Genomic DNA, 17,827 nt, shown 5'->3' with positions numbered 1-17,827 from the left:
CTTGTCTCTGTACTCTTTATCAATCTCTGCTTGATCTGCACTGCCCATAGCCACTAACTTTTGTTCCATCTCCGCATTATTCCTTCCTTGATTTCCCTGCGCTGTACTCGCAACAGCATTGGTGAGCCTCGGAAGTAAACTTGTATTTCCACTTTTCGAATCAGATATTGCAACTGGGTAAGATTCCATATCTCTTTTCTTTTCCTCAAGTGCTATGTATTCTTCTTGAAATTCGCGCAGTTCCGACATTGTGATTGTATCTTTTATTATGAAGATTTGGGTATCTAATAGATCTGTTGCAAAGACAACATTAATGAATGCGAGAATAAGATGTCGCTCATCCACTAGTCTTCCCATTTCACTACACATTGTTCTCCAACGTGTTGTTAAATGACGCAAACTCTCATTTGTTCTTCTGCGAAGTCCGAATGCAGTCTCAATCCCTGGTCTGGATAGATTATTACTTATGTATTTCCCCAAAAAGATATTTTGAAAGTGATGAAACGAACCAATGGATTCTACAGGTAGTCCTTGAAACCACTTCAAAGCTTCACCTACTAAACTTGCAACAAAATATTTGCACATTACTGCATCATAATTTCCCCACTGCAATAAAGATCTTGCATAAGCTTTCACATGTTGTATCGCACATGCACTTCCATCAAATATACTTGTAAATGCCGGTAAACTGCACTTGGATGGTATCGGTGCTCTTTGAATTTATTTTGTAAATGGAGTTTTTCCAGCTTCCTCCACTGCTTCCTCTAGTTGTCTTCTTCCAACATTTCTTTTTGTAGTCATCATTTCTCGTAATTATGCCATCTCCTTAAGAATTTCTTCGTTTAATGATTGATCCAAATCCTCTCGCATGGGTCTTTTTAATCTTGCTTGTCTCAATCTATTCTCATGATTGTTTTTGCGTATTGCCTCTTGTATCTCATGTTGTTCAGTTTTTTCTATTCTTCGCCTACGCCTTTCATTATTTTCTTCAATTTGTACTCTATCATGTCTTTCTTCATTGCCTGTGCGATCATATCAATGTCTTGATATTTATCTTTCTTGTGGTATAACTTGACCTTGATCTATATCATCTATGCGATGACGCTCGCGTTCCCTTACTCGATTATCAATATGACGCAATCCGCTTTGTAATTCTCTCTCTTCTAATTCTTCCCTTCTTCTCTGTCTATCTCTTGTACGTGCAGTCTCTCGTTCGCGCTCATATTCGTCTCTTAATATTTCTCTGCCATATAATATCATTTTTCCTTGCCTTGGATCTTCTTATTCCCTAACAAAATTAGTATGTGCACGACGAAGAAGTTCACGTGGGTTGTCATACCGATTAGTTGCTAAGTCAACTATACGTCTCCTTTCCCTTTGATCTCCCAAATTTTCATCTTCTTGAGAGTTTTCTCTTCAATGACTTCCATGTGTTTCCTTCGCCTATCATTTCTTCGATTAGATTGACTATGTCGGGAAGAACTCCTACTGGATCTTGACCTTGAGCGTGTAGCACTCCTTGACCTTTGTTCTTGTAATCTAAGATTCTCTTCTCGTAAATCATCATTTTGACGGATTAAATTCGCACGCTCTTGTTCTTCTCTCTTTCTTTCAATTAGTAATCTTTGCCTAAGCTCTGCAATCGTCATATTTCCTTCACTCGCTGTAATTGGTTCTTCTTTCCCCATTCTCTGTCCTTCCTCTGTAGAATTCGCTATTGCAGTATGGACACTCACCCTATCATAATCTATATTATTATTTTGTCCTTGTTCTCGCTGAGATCCAATTGGAATTTCCGTTCTTTGATGTTCTTCCATTCTTTCTTCTTGTTGCTCAAGATTTGTAATTCGTCTTCTTTCAGCAATTTTGTTACTTCTTCTAGTTGTCATTTCTTGTTCAACAACAAACTCGACTCTTACCATTTCTAAATTTTTAGATCTCACTTTTTTCCTTAAAATCTATGATATACTATCAGGAATTATCATGCAGAACTGTTTCTGGCGCCAAAAATGTAGTTGTAAGTTTTCTTACAACTACACTTCACTTAAACTAATCCAATTACTAAGTGATCATTATGAATTCTTATTTGATTAATTGAATATGGGGAATGTTTACAAGATAGATTCAAGTATTACAAAAATTTTGCTTGATACCTAGATTCACTTTCTCTCTCTCTCTCCCTATTTCTTGACCAAGACTTACCCTAGAATCCTCCCAGAAACAATGACCTCTCTCCTTTATATAGGATTTTACATAGTGGATGACAGCTAAGAAACCCATTATTTTCGGGATCACTATGCGACACATTCTCTCATATACAATCGCCCATCTTCGCATAACATACTTCTTCGCATAATTCTTCACACTTTACTCGTGACTTTGCTGACATCATCTGGTGCGTCATCTCAACTTTGTTGTGTGCGATGCCCTTCGCTAGGTTGTGTTCTTTACTTCGCGTAGTTATTAACGTGTGCGATATTTAACTCCTACAACAATCAGCCATCTACGGTAACTAAAGTACTTCTATTTGGTTTCAAACGAAATTGAACATCCTCGTCATTGCTTCAAAGTTACATTACTTAGTTCCTAATATATCCTATATAACAATTCAGTCCCCTTTTACAGATCATTTGTAGTTGAAAATGTAACTTGCTATACATAACTGGTTATTTATTTTTTTTTAACTTAAAAAGGCTAGATTTTATTGGGAAAAGGAAAAATGCACTTGCAGTGCTACATAGAAAAATGCTACCGTTTTGCGGGAAGCTATCCCGCTCAAGCGGACTTCTTTATCGTTAGATGATCAAATCAACGGTTAGATTCACATTCAGAAAAAGACCCACCACTTTCAGGAAAGGACCCACGATTTTTCCTAAAGGGTTCAAGGCTATTAGATCTCGGTTTTAGCGTGATTTAACGATAAAGAAGCCGCTTGAGCGGATAGCTACCCGCAAAATGGTGCGGGACAGCATTGCTCGTGCTACATAACTGATTACTGCATCTTGATTACGCCCACGAGAATGGGACTTCTAACGTTGTATTTTCCATTGCTCCAAGTTAGGGAACCAAACACTACGCCTCCAAAACTAGTCTTGTCAGGCACAAAATTAACATCGAAGGACTTATGCTCACCAGCTTTTTTGAACTCCAGTTCTTTTGGTTTCAGTGTGATTGTCACTCCGGCTGGTGCCAATAAATTTTCTTTAAAAACTGTTGGCCCTTGTCCGCAGTACGTGACTGTCCGTCTAACTAATACATGTCCATTCAGTTCAGATACACCAATTGAAGGATAGTTTATATCATAATTTGGAATTGGTGGGTTTGGACAAGTCACCAAACTTGGAAATATTGTCAGGTTGACATCAATACTATTGCATAAGAAGTTGATCATGTCAGTTGTATTATAATCGTATACCAGCCCAGGATCTAATGCTGCTGCAGGATTGATATGTCCGGATCCATAGTCAAGTGGTGTCGTTGAAGAACCATGCAGATTTCGCACCATGGGTCTCTTAGTATTATCCATCTCAGTAGCTGTGCATCGTCACAAATTAAAGAAAATATCAGCATATGGAAATTTCATCAATCACAATAGGAATTTGTGTGACCTAATTAGCAATCAAAGAAAATTAATACCAAAAAAAAAAAAAATCAGCATATGAATATACCTGTTGTCATTATGGCTGACTTTATAGCTTCTGGACTCCAAGTAGGATGGTAACTCTTTATAATAGCAGCAACCGCAGAAACATGTGGGCATGACATGGATGTTCCTGATTCAAACTTATAATAGCCTACTCCTTCTCCAGATGCTGGAGGCCATGCAGCCAATATGTTCACATCAGGCGCTGTAATATCAGGCTGCACCACAGAAACTGTGTTTAGTATAAAGTCTATGTCATGTTTCATTTTTACATGGATTGATCTGACACAAATTCGTCGTTAAAGTGATAATTGCACGCCCAATAAAGAAAAACCTACTTTGATAATGTCTGGGGCGATAGGATTTGGACCTCTGGAGGAGAACACGGCCATCTTTGGTGCTTGAATTGTGGCGCCAATTTTTATTGTTGCTGAGCATCCTCTTGCAGTTGGCTTCCTGTCAATACAACATAATACTTACGCCAGTTAGATCCAATTGAATTAGATATCTGTTTCAAAATACTTCAAGATTAAGAACGTAACTCACAATTGGTTATTTAGGATAAAGTAGTCTTGAAGAGTTTCTACTTGTTTTGGGTCAAGAATAGTAGTTGGAATGACATGTTCGTAGCCAACATCTTCATTTCCAGAAATTTGATCAGTAAGAATGATTCCAATACCGCCACCATCTCTGACAACAATGCTCTTGTCGAAACTAGATTCATGTTGTGAGGCCGTACATACGACTATCTTCCGTTTGATCAAATTGGAATCAAGAGTGTTGCCGAAGCAAAAGCTTATAATTAAATTAAAACCAAAGATTAGAAATGAAGCCAAATAAACCCATAAGAAATATGGATTATTGAAAATGATATACATATATATATATACAAGTTCAGTAAGCCGGGCATTTGCACGGGGCTAGTTTATTAATTTGATTCACTCAGTCATTGCCTTCTCTTCCCTTCTCTAACTTAATTACACTGAATAAGTAGCTTCCCGTCAATAAATTTTCCTAATCGAAAATGTATTTTGTGAATTAAATGCGGTGATCTAGCTATTGAGAAAATATTTGATGGGGGCGTTTTTTTGAAGGGGGCATGGGGACAAATTATGTGTTGACACGTGCATTTGATATTAATGAATTATGTTTCCAAAAATATAAAAGAAGTGTAATTTTGGAGAGAAAATTTGTTTTCTTGATTGGTGTTGGTATTTCTGGAAACATAATTCATTAATATCAAATGCACGTGTCAACACATGATTTGTCCCCCATGCCCCCTTCAAAAAACGCCCCCATCAAATATTTTCTTCTAGCTATCGGCATATACAATCTCAAATGCATCACCCTAGTTAAAATGCTTCGCCCTTTCACCGTTATGTAACAAAAAGTGGAGCTCCGATCAAGATCTGTTTGCCACGCTAAGATGATCAACGTGAATCAAACTGAAGAATTTAAAGGAACTGCGAAAAGACATAAAATTAAATAAAAATAAAATAAAAACAGTTGTACAACATGTAGTAATTGAAGGCAGAAACTAATTAGGTCTATATGTATGACTTGAAATAATCAACTAAAGTAGACAGGTATCATTTGCTTGGTTAGAAACATGAGTCTTTGAGGATAAAAACTGAAACTCCTAAAATTTTCCATCGAGAAGGATCCGCCACACTCTGCTCATTCCCAAACTTGTATTAAAATGGTATTAGCAGACTGGCGGATCATGAACCATACTCCTTTCTATTGTTACAAGTTAACATACAAAATGAAATGACGATGTATGAGTCAGGATCCGACATTTCCCTTGGTTCGTCTTTGCCACTAAATACGTGCCAAGCCCATCCTATATACATATATTGGCATCCCGGTTCTGCCACTGCGAATGATTATATTGACGATGTGATTAGCCTGATATGAAGCAGTTTCATTATTAGATTTATGATAAGAGTTAGGATCAGAGACAAATAAGAGAGACAAGAAATTAAAGTGGTTCGGTCATTTGACCTACGTCCACTGATAAAACCCTCTAGGGGTGAATTGTATTGATCATCAGTACTACTGAGATGATATTACATGTACACGGGTGATTCCTATTTATACAAATAATAGGATAAACAACACTCAGTAAACCTAGAACAATCTAACTATGTTGACTAGGTGAAATATATCTAGAGATTTACTAGCTAGATTTGTTATTGACTTGGTCTTCTTTGGTGCACGTATCTTGTACGTATGCTAACTTGCCCATATATTCCAACACCCCCCATCAAGTTGGACATGGAGAGAATCGAAATGGGAAACTTGAACTGTCGTTAAAGAAGATGGATGCAAAAAATACTTTATATTCTTCTTCTCTTGCTCTATTCGGTCTTCAGACGGTGTATTCCTCGCTCTTTACTTGAACATTATAACTTGAACATCATATAGTAGTTACTTGAGATGCCACAATACCACTGATGTATGAAAACTCGACTTAACGGACCTTGATCTTGGTAAAAGCCTTTAACTCCACCATTCAGCATTGTCCAGATGTTGTGATATAGAGAATGCAGATGATATAAACATAACTCCATAGTAGTTACTTAAAAGAGTTATAGAGCAATGATATATTAAATGAGATTGATTTGAGAAACAAACATGCCCATGGAAATGGATAAAAATGCAATTTATCAAGTCCATGAAAATCAATAAACTAGAAAATTGATTAGGATAAATAAAGCACGATCATATAAAAGGAGTCGACCATACTTGATGTTTTCTGGAGTAGCAAGAAACTTGCTGGAAAACTTGAATTCGTCGTCCATATATTAAATCGATAAGAACACAAAACAGAATTTTTCTCAAAATTGACTTTGGAGTAATACCCAAAGAAATGATGATACGTCTGATCTGAAAAATCCAAAATATGGACGAAAAAGATATTGCTGATGCAAGGTTATAAAAATGAACCAACAACAATGAATATTAGATTTATGATATCATCCAAAAAAAACTCAGATGAGTGAAGTGGGTTTAATCCACTGTATGAAATTTATGTTCTCTTAAAACATAATATGAGACGGTATCGTAAAAAAAAAATGTTACCAAATTCAAGAAGAGAAAGAACCAATTTGAAATTGATTATCTTGACAAAGTCAAGATGATATCATTGGATCTGAAAATGATTGAAAATCTGGAATCGGTGAACAAAAATCCACATGTTTAACGTCTCCAACCTTTGGAGGAATGAGGGATTGGATGAAACAGTCAAGTCAAGCAAGTGTGGACATCTGAAACGTAAGTGAATCAAAGAATCAATATTGACATCATTGTTCACGGATAACAAAGATTGAATATTGCAATCTTGAATAATAATCCAAAACGATATATGTTTGGCAGGCGAGAAAGGATATTCATGTCATCAAAATGGTATTCCTTGAGAATCAAGACTCAACCATTATTATTACTGACATAAAATGTAATTGGATCTTCTTGGCAAGCATGAACTAAGAAAGAAATTTTTTTTCCTGTGAGTGTACATTTGATCATCCACACTAAAATAGCAACGAAGAAGAAAGAAAACAATTAAAAATAATTGTTACCTGATCTGTTTTATCAAGCGAACCAAATAAGCAAATCCCTTTGTTGGTGTTGAACGATTGAAAAACGGAAGCTCCAAAACAACAACATGCATGGTTTTCCATTTTAAACACAAACGGGATTTTCTATAGTACTAAAATCCACTTTATATTTCTTGATGCATCAGAGACACACCAAAAAAGAAGGTTAGCAAACATCGTCTATAATGGGAGTACTCCATCATTTACAATACGAGAACAAAGAAAAACAACCATAGGATACTCCAAATTTGGAATATGCAAAGATAATGGAGACCAACAAAATTAGTTGGAGAGAACAACAAAAAGATTGTTTAATAATGGAGAGATTATTGAAGTTACTTTTGGAATAAAATAACATTGGATTAATCTTTGATATAAAAGATCAAAACAAAAAAATAAAATTAGATTGATTAACAATTGACAGAGCTAATGAGCAAGGCACTGAATAACAAAATCAGTCGGCTGGGGTAGCCATTAAAGTGCTTTGAAAACATAACAAAGAGAAAGAGAATTTGGAAAACCAAATGACAGTATCCAAATTAGAAACTAGATCAACTAGTTGTTCTACCAACTCAAAACACAAGAATCACCAAACAAAAAGTAATATCCGGGAAATTTTTTTTTAATGAAATGAGAAGGGAAAAAGAAATCAGATGCGGAAGCAATTGATGAGAAAAAGATATTTGGATCTTTTCCTGCTCTGTACCATATTAGATTTATGATAAGAGTTAGGATCAGAGACAAATAAGAGAGACAAGAGATTAAAGTGGTTCAGTCACTTGACCTACGTCCACTGATAAAACCCTCTAGGAGTGAATTGTATTGATCATCAGTACTACTGAGATGATATTACATGTACACGAGTGATTCCTATTTATACAAATAATAGGATAAGCAACACTCAGTAAACCTAGAACAATCTAACTATGTTGACTAGGTGAAATATATCTAGATATTTACTAGCTAGATTTGTTATTGACTTGGTCTTCTTTGGTGCACGTATCTTGTACGTATGCTAACTTGCCCATATATTCCAACATTCATTGAGTTGAATAAGTCACAAATAAAGAGTAATAATAGTTTCTGAAACATGAGCTACAATTTTTGGTATGCGCCACGAATCATCGTATTTAACTCCATACAGTTCCCCCTAAGTGAAGTAACGGCAATCTGCAGAAATAACAAAAATGTGTGCTTCATAATTCTCCACGGTATTGAAACAAATTACCTCCTTTGTTGACGAAACTCTCCTAGCTACAAAATGAAATAAATAATCGACATGTGGGGTAGAAGGATTCTCACATCTCTAACCAACTTCAGCGTACATTTGGTTTTAGCATTCGTGTTACTCGTATCATGGTTCAACGCCTCCAGCAAAGTTTCCCCATAAAAACCCAAATCGTGGAATCTGGTGAAGATACAATTTTTCTCCCCTTTCTCTTATCCAATGGAACTTACCAACTTATCCTAGATTATTTCTGGGAGTTTGCAGATTTGAATCATGATTACCACTTGTATCGTATAACTGAAAGCTATCAAACATAGGGAACTCCTAATCACCAGCAGAAAATATGAAAATGAAAACTTTCGAAGAAATTAAATCAATGAAATTATAAACTAATGGATACCTGAACATGAGTATCAATTTTGTTATAGCTTTTGTTTATTGTTTTGTTATTTCCAGGGAATTTCCTCTTTCTGCACAACTACACAGGAAGGCTAAATATTCTACGAACAAAACGAAATAGAAGTATTTTTTTTTATATAATAAAAAGAGAACATAAGCTCTAGAAAGAGCAACTTACTCCAAAATTACAGCAATAGTTTGAGAATCGACTGAGCTAATCATAGGTCCAAGAGGATCCCTAGTCAAATTAGAAGAGTTATTACAGTAATCCTGAATTATAGAGTTTGGACTAGATTGTAACGTTTTCCAAAAAAGATGCAAGTTGGTAACTTTCCAGTTCATGTTCTGGAATAGAAGAGAAGTGCTAATGATCCTAGCTAGTTTGGCAGCATTGTTTTAATTTGATGCTGACTATCTAATTTAGTGAGATTTCCAAAACAAAGTCGATAACTTCTAACTTCCTATCTTCAATCAGAGAGTTTTCTTGGAACCGTTGTTGTACTGCAATTTTGTAGGCTGTGTGAATGGCTTGTAGAATATCATCCTCTTCTGCTTCAAAGTTGATGTTGGTCTTTTTCATCTCTTTTCCCCAGGTCAGTGCTAGTTGAGCTCCTCTGCAGGCTCTGCTTGATCTACTGAGTCCAATTGCTGGGTCTTTAACATTTCTGGCTCCCATGCATTGTCCCGAGAAAGAAAGAGCCACCAAAGCAAAATTGGTATACTGAAATCCATCACCATTAGAAAAATTATTATAAGCTTCCATAATATGTATGCTAATAGTGATTCCAAATTTTTCTTGTAACTGTCTGCCTCTGGTGTGAGTGCTCAAGTTATCCTCAGCACTGTTAGCTTGATAGTAGATGTTGTTTAAGATATGACTGGGTTTGTTCAGAACCCTGTCATGGGAGCAAAGGTGTTGAGTGATTTTCAAAGCAGTAGCAGCAGCATTAGGCTCAATGTGTATAAAAACTTTGTCACATCTATCTTTCCAGATAAACCAGCATATGGTAGCATAAAAAGAGTTCCAGCTGGTTGTGGTATTGTCTGGTGAAAACCAACTATTAAACCAGTCATGAAAAGATCTGTGATTAATAAAAAGCTGGTGATTATCCCCAAAGAGATTCCTCCAAACATCTGAAGCAGCAGGACATGCTAGGAGCACATGAGTAATGTCTTCATTTGCACACTTGCAGATATTACAGAGAGGGTCAATATAGGTTAGGATACCAGCAGACTTGGCATTTGTTGGTAGAATTCCATGCGCACATTTCCATATGAATAGTTGGATGGATGGGTTGGTATCTAATTTCCAAATATCTCCCCATGGAGCTGTAAGAGTATCTCCAGCATACTTATCCTCAATCTGTTTATCATAAAGGGATTTAACTGTGAATTTTTTAGTATGAGTTAAGCTCCATTGGATGGTGTTCACAAAGTTAGGATGATGATGTGTCTGGAGAATGAGTTGTTGAATATGTTGAGGAAACCAGAGGGAAATTATGTGATGATCCCATTCCCCAATAGTATTGAAGAGTTGGTTAACAGTTTCCAGGTTGGAGGGGCAATAAAGAGGTTTTTGGAGAATGTCAGGTAGACCTTCTATCCATCTATCTTCCCAGATATGTATGTTGGTGCCATCCCCTATTTCCCATATATAGTACTTTTGAATGCAGGTGATGCCCTCTAAAATTCCTTTCCAAATCCAGGAATCATTGTTCTTTGGCTTTGTTTCCATTCTAATGACTTCCTTGTTTGGGAAGTGAGAAGCCTTCATAGTACTGGTCCACAGAGAGTGTGGTTTTTCTATCAATCTCCAAGCAAATTTAGAAATCATATCCAGATTGAAGTATTCCATGTTTTTGAAGCCCAAGCCTCCTAGCCCTTTTGGTTTGTTGACAGCATCCCAAGCAATGTAGAAGAGACCTTTGGGTTTGTCTTGATCCTTATTCCAGAAGAAATTTCTTTCTATATTATTTATCTCCTTGCAGGTGCCTTTTGGGAGTTTGAAGCAATTCATTTTATAAATGTTAGATGTTGAGGTAACTGTTTTGATCATAGTGACTTTGCCAGCTGTAGATAGAGTAGATTTCCAACCTGCCAGTCTGAGCTTCAGTTTGTCCACACCGGGTTTGAAAGCTTGAATCTTGCTTATGTTGGTGAAGAGGGGGGACCCCAGGTACTTGTCAGAAGTATCAATTCTTTGTACTTTCATAGTATCACTTATGCTGTCATCAATGCTAGGATCAGTATTCTTACTGAAGAATATACCAGATTTGGAGAAGTTTATGAGCTGTCCCGAGGAATGCCCAAAGTCTTGAAAAATCTTTATTAAGTTGTTACATTCTTCCAAATTATCTTTGCAAAAAATCATACAATCATCAGCAAAGAGGAGGTGATTGATATTAGGTGCTTCACTGCAGATTTTGGTTCCATGAATAAGACCCTCAGCTTCAGCAGCAGTCAAATATCTAGATAAGGCTTCCATACAGAACAGAAATAAATAAGGAGATAATGGATCTCCTTTCCTGAGACCTCTAGTTGGTTTAAAGAACTTTCCAGAAGAGCCATTCACCAAGACAGCCATGGTGGTGGTGGATATGCATTGATGTACCAGATATCACCATTGAGTGCTGAATCACATTTGTTGCATGACTTGCATAAGGAATTCCCAATTAACTCTGTCAAAAGCCTTGGCCATATCAATTTTGATTCCCATGGTGCCATTAACTCCTTTTTTTCCTCTTCTAGTATTCATGTGATGAATAATCTCATGGGCAATAGCTATGTTGTCAGATATTTGTCTGTCATGAATGAAAGCAGACTGAAAGGGGGAGATGGGGAAGGTAAAAGAGGTTTTAATATTTGAGCCAGAAGTTTTGATATCATTTTGTAGGTAGTATTACACAAAGATATAGGCCTGAAGTGTCCAGGGGTAATGGGGTTATCATTTTTTGAAATAAGGGAGATAAATGTAGAGTTCATCTCTTTGGGAATGTAGCCAGATGTGAAGAAATTTTGGACCATAGAAATGATGTCTGCACCTACAACCTCCCAGTTTGCTTGGAAGAAGTTGGGTGGAAAACCATTGGGTCCTGGGGCTTTGTCACCATCCATGCTAAAAAGAATGTTTTTGATCTCCTCAGCTTCAGGAATCTTAAGGAGATCATCATTTTCAATCGTGGTGATGGTGGTGGGTATGAGGTTTATGAGAGATGGATTTATGTTTATGTGTTCAACAGTGGCCATAGTAGCAAAGTGATTGGTGAAACAGTCAGCAACTTCCTCATTATTGTGAAGCCAGGAGCCATCAGCTTGTTGAATAGAGTCAATTTTATTTCTTCTGTACCTTTTCTTGGCTGATAAGTGGAAGAAGCTAGTATTCTTATCTCCAATTTTGATAAGTTGATCTCTTCTTTTGGTCTTCCAGAATTTTTCTTGAATATTCTGCCAATGTTCAACTTTCCTTTTAGTTTCTCTTATTTCCTTGCCTCTATTGCTGTTAAACTGATTTTTGGTAATCCATTCCAGGTGTTGTAAGCTAGCTTCTAGATTAGTTTTGATGTTTCCATAGACCTCCTTGTTCCACTTTTTTAACTTAACTTTGATATCTCTTAATTTCCTAGCAATCTTTATAGCAAGAGATCCTTTGTGATGAGTACTCCAACATTCTATAATGATGTCTTTGCAGTCTTGGTGATCAAGCCAGGGGACAAAGAATTTGAATGGGATGTGACCTTGGTTCCAATTAGGGTTGGTATTGAGAAAGATTGGGTTGTGATCAGATCCAATGGCAGGGAGATTGGATATAGTGGTATTTGGGTGTATTTTAAGCCAGGCTTCATTAGCCAGCCCTCTATCCAATCTTTGTTCAGTAAGGTGAATACCAGTTCTTCTGTTTGTCCAGGTAAAAGGACACTTAGTATAGCCCAGATCAGTAAGATTTGCTTCTTCAATTTTCTCCAGAAAAATGTGAGCTTCAGAATTATCAATAGGATGTTAGATGAATTTCTCATGTTCATGAAGGACAACATTCAAATAACCCATTATCAACCAAGGAAGAGTATTAGTTTTATCAGTATTCTCTATCATTTTCCAAGTATCAGGTGTGGTATAGGGACTACCATAGTATCCTGTGAAGAGCCAGGGTGTTCCTGTACTAGGATAAATTATGGCAGTAATATGGTGATCGGAGAAGTCTTCTATAGTGACCTTAAGATTTGTTTTCCAAGCTAACACTAGGCCTCCAGCAGTATTGTTTTTCCCTTTAGGTTCAACAAACCAGAAATTAGTGACTCCTATGTTTCCAAGAATGATTTTTAAGTTGCTAGACTGTTGTTTAGTTTTAGATAAAAAGAAGATGTCATGATTATGTTTATCTAGCATGTTTTTTAGGTGTCTACTAGTTTGGGGTTGTCCTAGGCCTTGACAATTCCAAGCCATGGCAGTGTAGAATTGCCAGAAGTAAGACACGTTGGGATAAGAAAATATGATAATAAGATATCCTATGCAAGAGATAGTTGAGTGAGTGGTATTGTCATTCTTCTTACTTAATCTAAGGATAGATAAAAATTTCAGAAGAAAGATCTTGTTCCTATTATCATGTTGTTTAAATAGTAAAGAATGATAGGGAGTGTAATATATTACCTTGAGATTTGGGGAAGGATTCACCCCCTCAGGGCCACCAATAGTCAAGTTAGTTAGTTGATCTTCCTCCATTTGCATGACAGTGTTATTGCTCCTTTTGGCTGGATGATTCTGATCCCCAAGTTGAGTGAGGTGCTCAATAAGTGTGGCGGAGATAAAGATCTTCCTTTCTGGGTCAATTAGCTGGGGGTGCAGGTTAGTGTCAACTGCTTTAAGTTTGAACTCTTTTTTCCTTCTTTCCCATAACAACTTCTTCTGGTTGTTGAAGTCATCATTGATTTGTTGTTGGATTTCTGCTAGAGATGGGGTTGTGGCAAGAACAGTGGGTATTGAGAGGTTTGTATATGGGTTTTGAACTTTTGGAAAGATAGTACCAGGATTGATATCACTTATTCCCCCATCTTCAGTAGTAGGATTTTGCTTTCTAGCAGCAGTTTTGATGTTGATATTCTTCTTTTTAAATATTTTGTTCTTGTTTTTGTGCTGATCCATGATCCTTTTGTGATTCGTTTGACAAGCTATAACCTCAGGGTTGATAGTAGGTATTTCTGCCTCTAATGGTTGATTCAGTCCAGCTTTGAAGATTATGAAATCCTCTGGACCATCCAATTCCTCACTGCTAATCTTAAGAGGAATCTGCCTTTGTGCTAGTCTCATCTTGATTGCAAATTCCTCAGCAGCATCTCTGTCAGAATAGTGTCTTATTTTGATATTACTTTGAGGGCTACTGATGTTGGAGTTGGTTGGGGTATTGGATGTTGATGGGTCGGCATTATTTAGATTGGATGGGTGAATTCTTTGGTTAACTGTTGGTGATTGTTTTTCCTTGTCTTCACAAAACGGACCAGGATGGTCTAGGATTCTACACACCTTACAGAAGGCAATGCCATGTAAGGCATAAGACATTTCAATCCAGTGGAACAGAGTGGGTGTTTCATAGGCATCAATGCCATATTTGAGAGCTCTGGTAACATCAATGGTTAAGAAGACTTCCAAGTTCTTCTCATCTTCATCTCGTCCATAAGATTTCTTGGCTCCTTGAAAGATTCCTGTTGGTTTGATGATGTTGTTAATATCAAGGATGATATGTCTTGGTACTCTTTTGATAAGAGCCCATATCTGAACTCTATAAAAACTAGCTTCATCAATGTAGTCTGGACCAGATGGTGGAACTTCAGTTAAGACTATAAGTTTATCAAAGTTTCCTCTAGTTCCTCCTTTTCTAAATACCTGGTAATCTTCAATGCTGCCAAGTCTGATAGTGTAATAATTTCTTTCTTTCCTCCATAGATTAACTTCTGCTTGTCTTCTAAGCTCCCAGTTAGTATTGATGAACCTTCATATGGTCCTAGTTTCATGAGAGATTTTGCTGCAGTACCTTCCTATAAAGACACATTTCAAATCTTCTTTCTTTTTGGGTAAGATGTTTTCAGCATTGATGAAGACTTTTGGGAATAGATCTTCAGGGATGTTTACTGAGGAGTTCATTTGTTCAACCAAATTCTCAACTTGATGGGTGAAATTAGTTTCTGAGGTGGAGGCCATAAGAGGTGTTGTGAAACTAATAGTGGTTGTGAGAATGGTATAGAGAATTGTATTGTGATAAGTACTAGTTCTGATAACTTTAATTTGAATTTGAATGTGTAGATATACTGGCTTGTGGTGGTTCATTTTGTTGTTTAGTTGTGCATGATAATGATGTGGCTTAAAATTCCAAATTTGATCTGAAGAAAAGTACAGATACCATGTGCTAGTAGTCCTTCTCCAGAGTCCGTGTTGCTGGGCTTTACTGACTATCTTGGATTGTTTGACTATTGATATACCTTGAGGGGTTGACCTGTGAAAAGAACAAACTCTAACATAGAATAAATTATAATAGCTAATGGGGTTAGATATCCACAGAGTATTATGTATGATGATGCCTTTGATTATGCTTAGCAGAGTGTGGCCAGGGTGAACTCTAGAATCAGTAGACTTATCAGTGATAATAATACCATTTTTGAAATAAGTAATAATAAGACTTAGATAGCCAGAGGAGATTAGGATTACCTTGCTGACTAGTTGAGCAATGCTAAGGAAGGGCAAACCTTGAGTTAGTATCCTGAGGAGGGAGAGTTGTTCAAGAGTTTTGCAGTGAAGCACATGACTGGTCTCTCCTTGAGTGTGGTATCTTTCAGACATGTGATTGATACTAGCATTGAGGAGTTAAATTTGTAAAACAAGTAAGAAGTTTTGTTGTATTGAGAATTGCTAGTCATCCTTGAGGGTTCTTTGAGTCAGATAAACCGCTAGCTGAATTGGGAACCTGTCTGACTGAATTACACTTATGTGGGTAATACGTGGGAGATGAATTGGAGTAGTTATTGGCGCTGAATGTTCTTTGTTGCCAAACGTAAGAATTTCCTCCTTCCAATTGCCATCTGTCACACAGTGAGACATGATGTTAGTGGGTTTAAATTTAAAATGGATGTAATCCATAGGATGTAGGTAATAATTCCCTTTAGAGAGGAGAAACGAAGCGACAGAGATAGGTTGTGAAGTAAGGAATACGAAAAAAAATCGTTTTGGAAACCGTTGTCTCTTAAAGAAGATAGACCCCAGAAACTATCTCCTATAATCTTTATAAATGCGTCAATTGAAGGGAGAGGAGACTTCAATTGCTCTGTTGAACTTCCTTCTGCTCTTTCTTCATAATTTTTTATATTTAGGGTTCTCCAATTGCTATGTCTGATATGAGAAATAATGATGATCGAAAGGGAAAGGGGAAACTTCACGAGGTTGAGGATGAACCAAGAATCCATTGGTATCCCCGGGAGCATTGTATTATTTGGTTGCAGTATGGAATTCCCTTTCCAAAGGGTTGTGAATCCCCTGAGTATAAAGCTGATTTCTCCTGGTATTTGGAGGATTTGCAGCATAATATTGAAGTGAAGCTTGAGCAAGATTTGCAAGAAGACCGACCACCAGGTGCAGTTATGCATGAGTTGTTGATGGATTCTCCAGTAGATCGTCTTTGACGACACTTCAATCAACCCAAACCTGTAGCGCTCAACATGCAGCTGAAGGTGTGAATCAAGATGATGCGACTATGTATGGAGATAATGGTGAGAGCTATATTAATGGGATGCCCAAATCTGCAACACAGCCTCAACTGGGCGGAGATGATCATTGGATTTTGTATGCCTTCCATCCCAAATATGGGCCTTTTGAGGTTCATGAGGGTGTTGTTGTAGTGGATGATCGATTCTTGGTGTCTGGTGTTAGTCGGATTGGTTACCAATCTATCACCCTTGATGCTAGATAAAGGAGGATCGTTCCTCATTTGGCTGGTCAACCGATACGCAGAGACGGGCCTATGCGGTTTCCGGTGATGGATGCTCTTTGTCCTGCAACAGGGAGAATAGGTCGTGCTATTTTTGTAGGTTTTGGAGCTCCAGGAACCCAACCAGCTGCTAATCCAACTGCTCCTGCATTTGTGCCTGAGGGAAGTGCTTTTATAGCTACTCCTGAACCTTCGATTTCGGCTCCTGATGTTGCTGAAGGTGGTGCTGATACTGATGAGCTTCAATCTCCTGATCCTGGTGCGCCAAGAGTAACATCTAGAGTTTGTTTGACTCGCAGTCGAACTAGAGGTGTTAGTCAGGGAACACGGAGCAAGACTCGAAGGTTTAGATTTCGGGGATTATTTTGGATGTTTGGGTGACTTTTAGATGTGGGTTTGTAATTGTTTTGGATATTTCTTCTCTTATGGTAGCGGATTTGATGTTGAAGGTTTGATGCTTTGTTTAGACATGGATTATGTTGTTTATACTTTGTTTTGAATGAATGGTATTTAGATTTTTCCATGAGATAAATTGTTATATTGGGTTGTGTGATATGAATGTAATTGTTGTGGAATTGACAGTGTGGGGGATGATGGTGATGAAAATGACCTTGTGGGAGGTAAACTGTAAATATATGGGTACGCTTGGATTGAAAAGTTTCAGGGGGAGGGTTAATATTTCTTGTTTTTATCCAGCAGGATCTAAGAATGTTGGTGTGTTTCTGGTTTCTGAGTAATTGTCTATCATGATCTTGAGAAATTCCTTCCAGTTTTCCATGTTGATTTTGCCAAGATTAGAAGTAATAGTGATTGATGAAGCCATATAGATGATAGTAGTACTGGGTGAGTTTGGGGTGACTGTATTTTTGGTGATTTTTGAGATGCCGATGCTATTAGTGATGTATGTGATGATAGTGAGACTTGTGTCTCCTGTATAAATTGATGATTTCATAGTTTAGAGAAGTGAAGAAGGAACATCAATCAAATTTGAT

General features: G+C 37.2%; 1 protein-coding gene across 1 annotated transcript; it reads right to left on the bottom strand.

Moving 5' to 3' along the window:
• Positions 1-2,992: 2,992 nt before the first annotated feature.
• Positions 2,993-7,316, bottom strand: LOC113311512 (subtilisin-like protease SBT5.4). Its single transcript, XM_026560345.1, has 5 exons — positions 7,225-7,316; positions 4,190-4,438; positions 3,982-4,099; positions 3,669-3,861; positions 2,993-3,534 (listed from the first exon to the last, which is right to left on the bottom strand). Exons 1-5 carry the CDS (start codon positions 7,314-7,316, stop codon positions 2,993-2,995), a joined length of 1,194 nt encoding a protein of 397 aa, XP_026416130.1.
• Positions 7,317-17,827: the final 10,511 nt, after the last annotated feature.

This window comes from Papaver somniferum, chromosome 9 (assembly GCF_003573695.1).
Source record: "Papaver somniferum cultivar HN1 chromosome 9, ASM357369v1, whole genome shotgun sequence".
NCBI classification, from domain to species: Eukaryota; Viridiplantae; Streptophyta; class Magnoliopsida; order Ranunculales; family Papaveraceae; genus Papaver; species Papaver somniferum.
The sequence above is the reverse complement of the archived record's forward strand: the minus strand, read 5'-3'. Positions and strand labels throughout refer to the sequence as shown.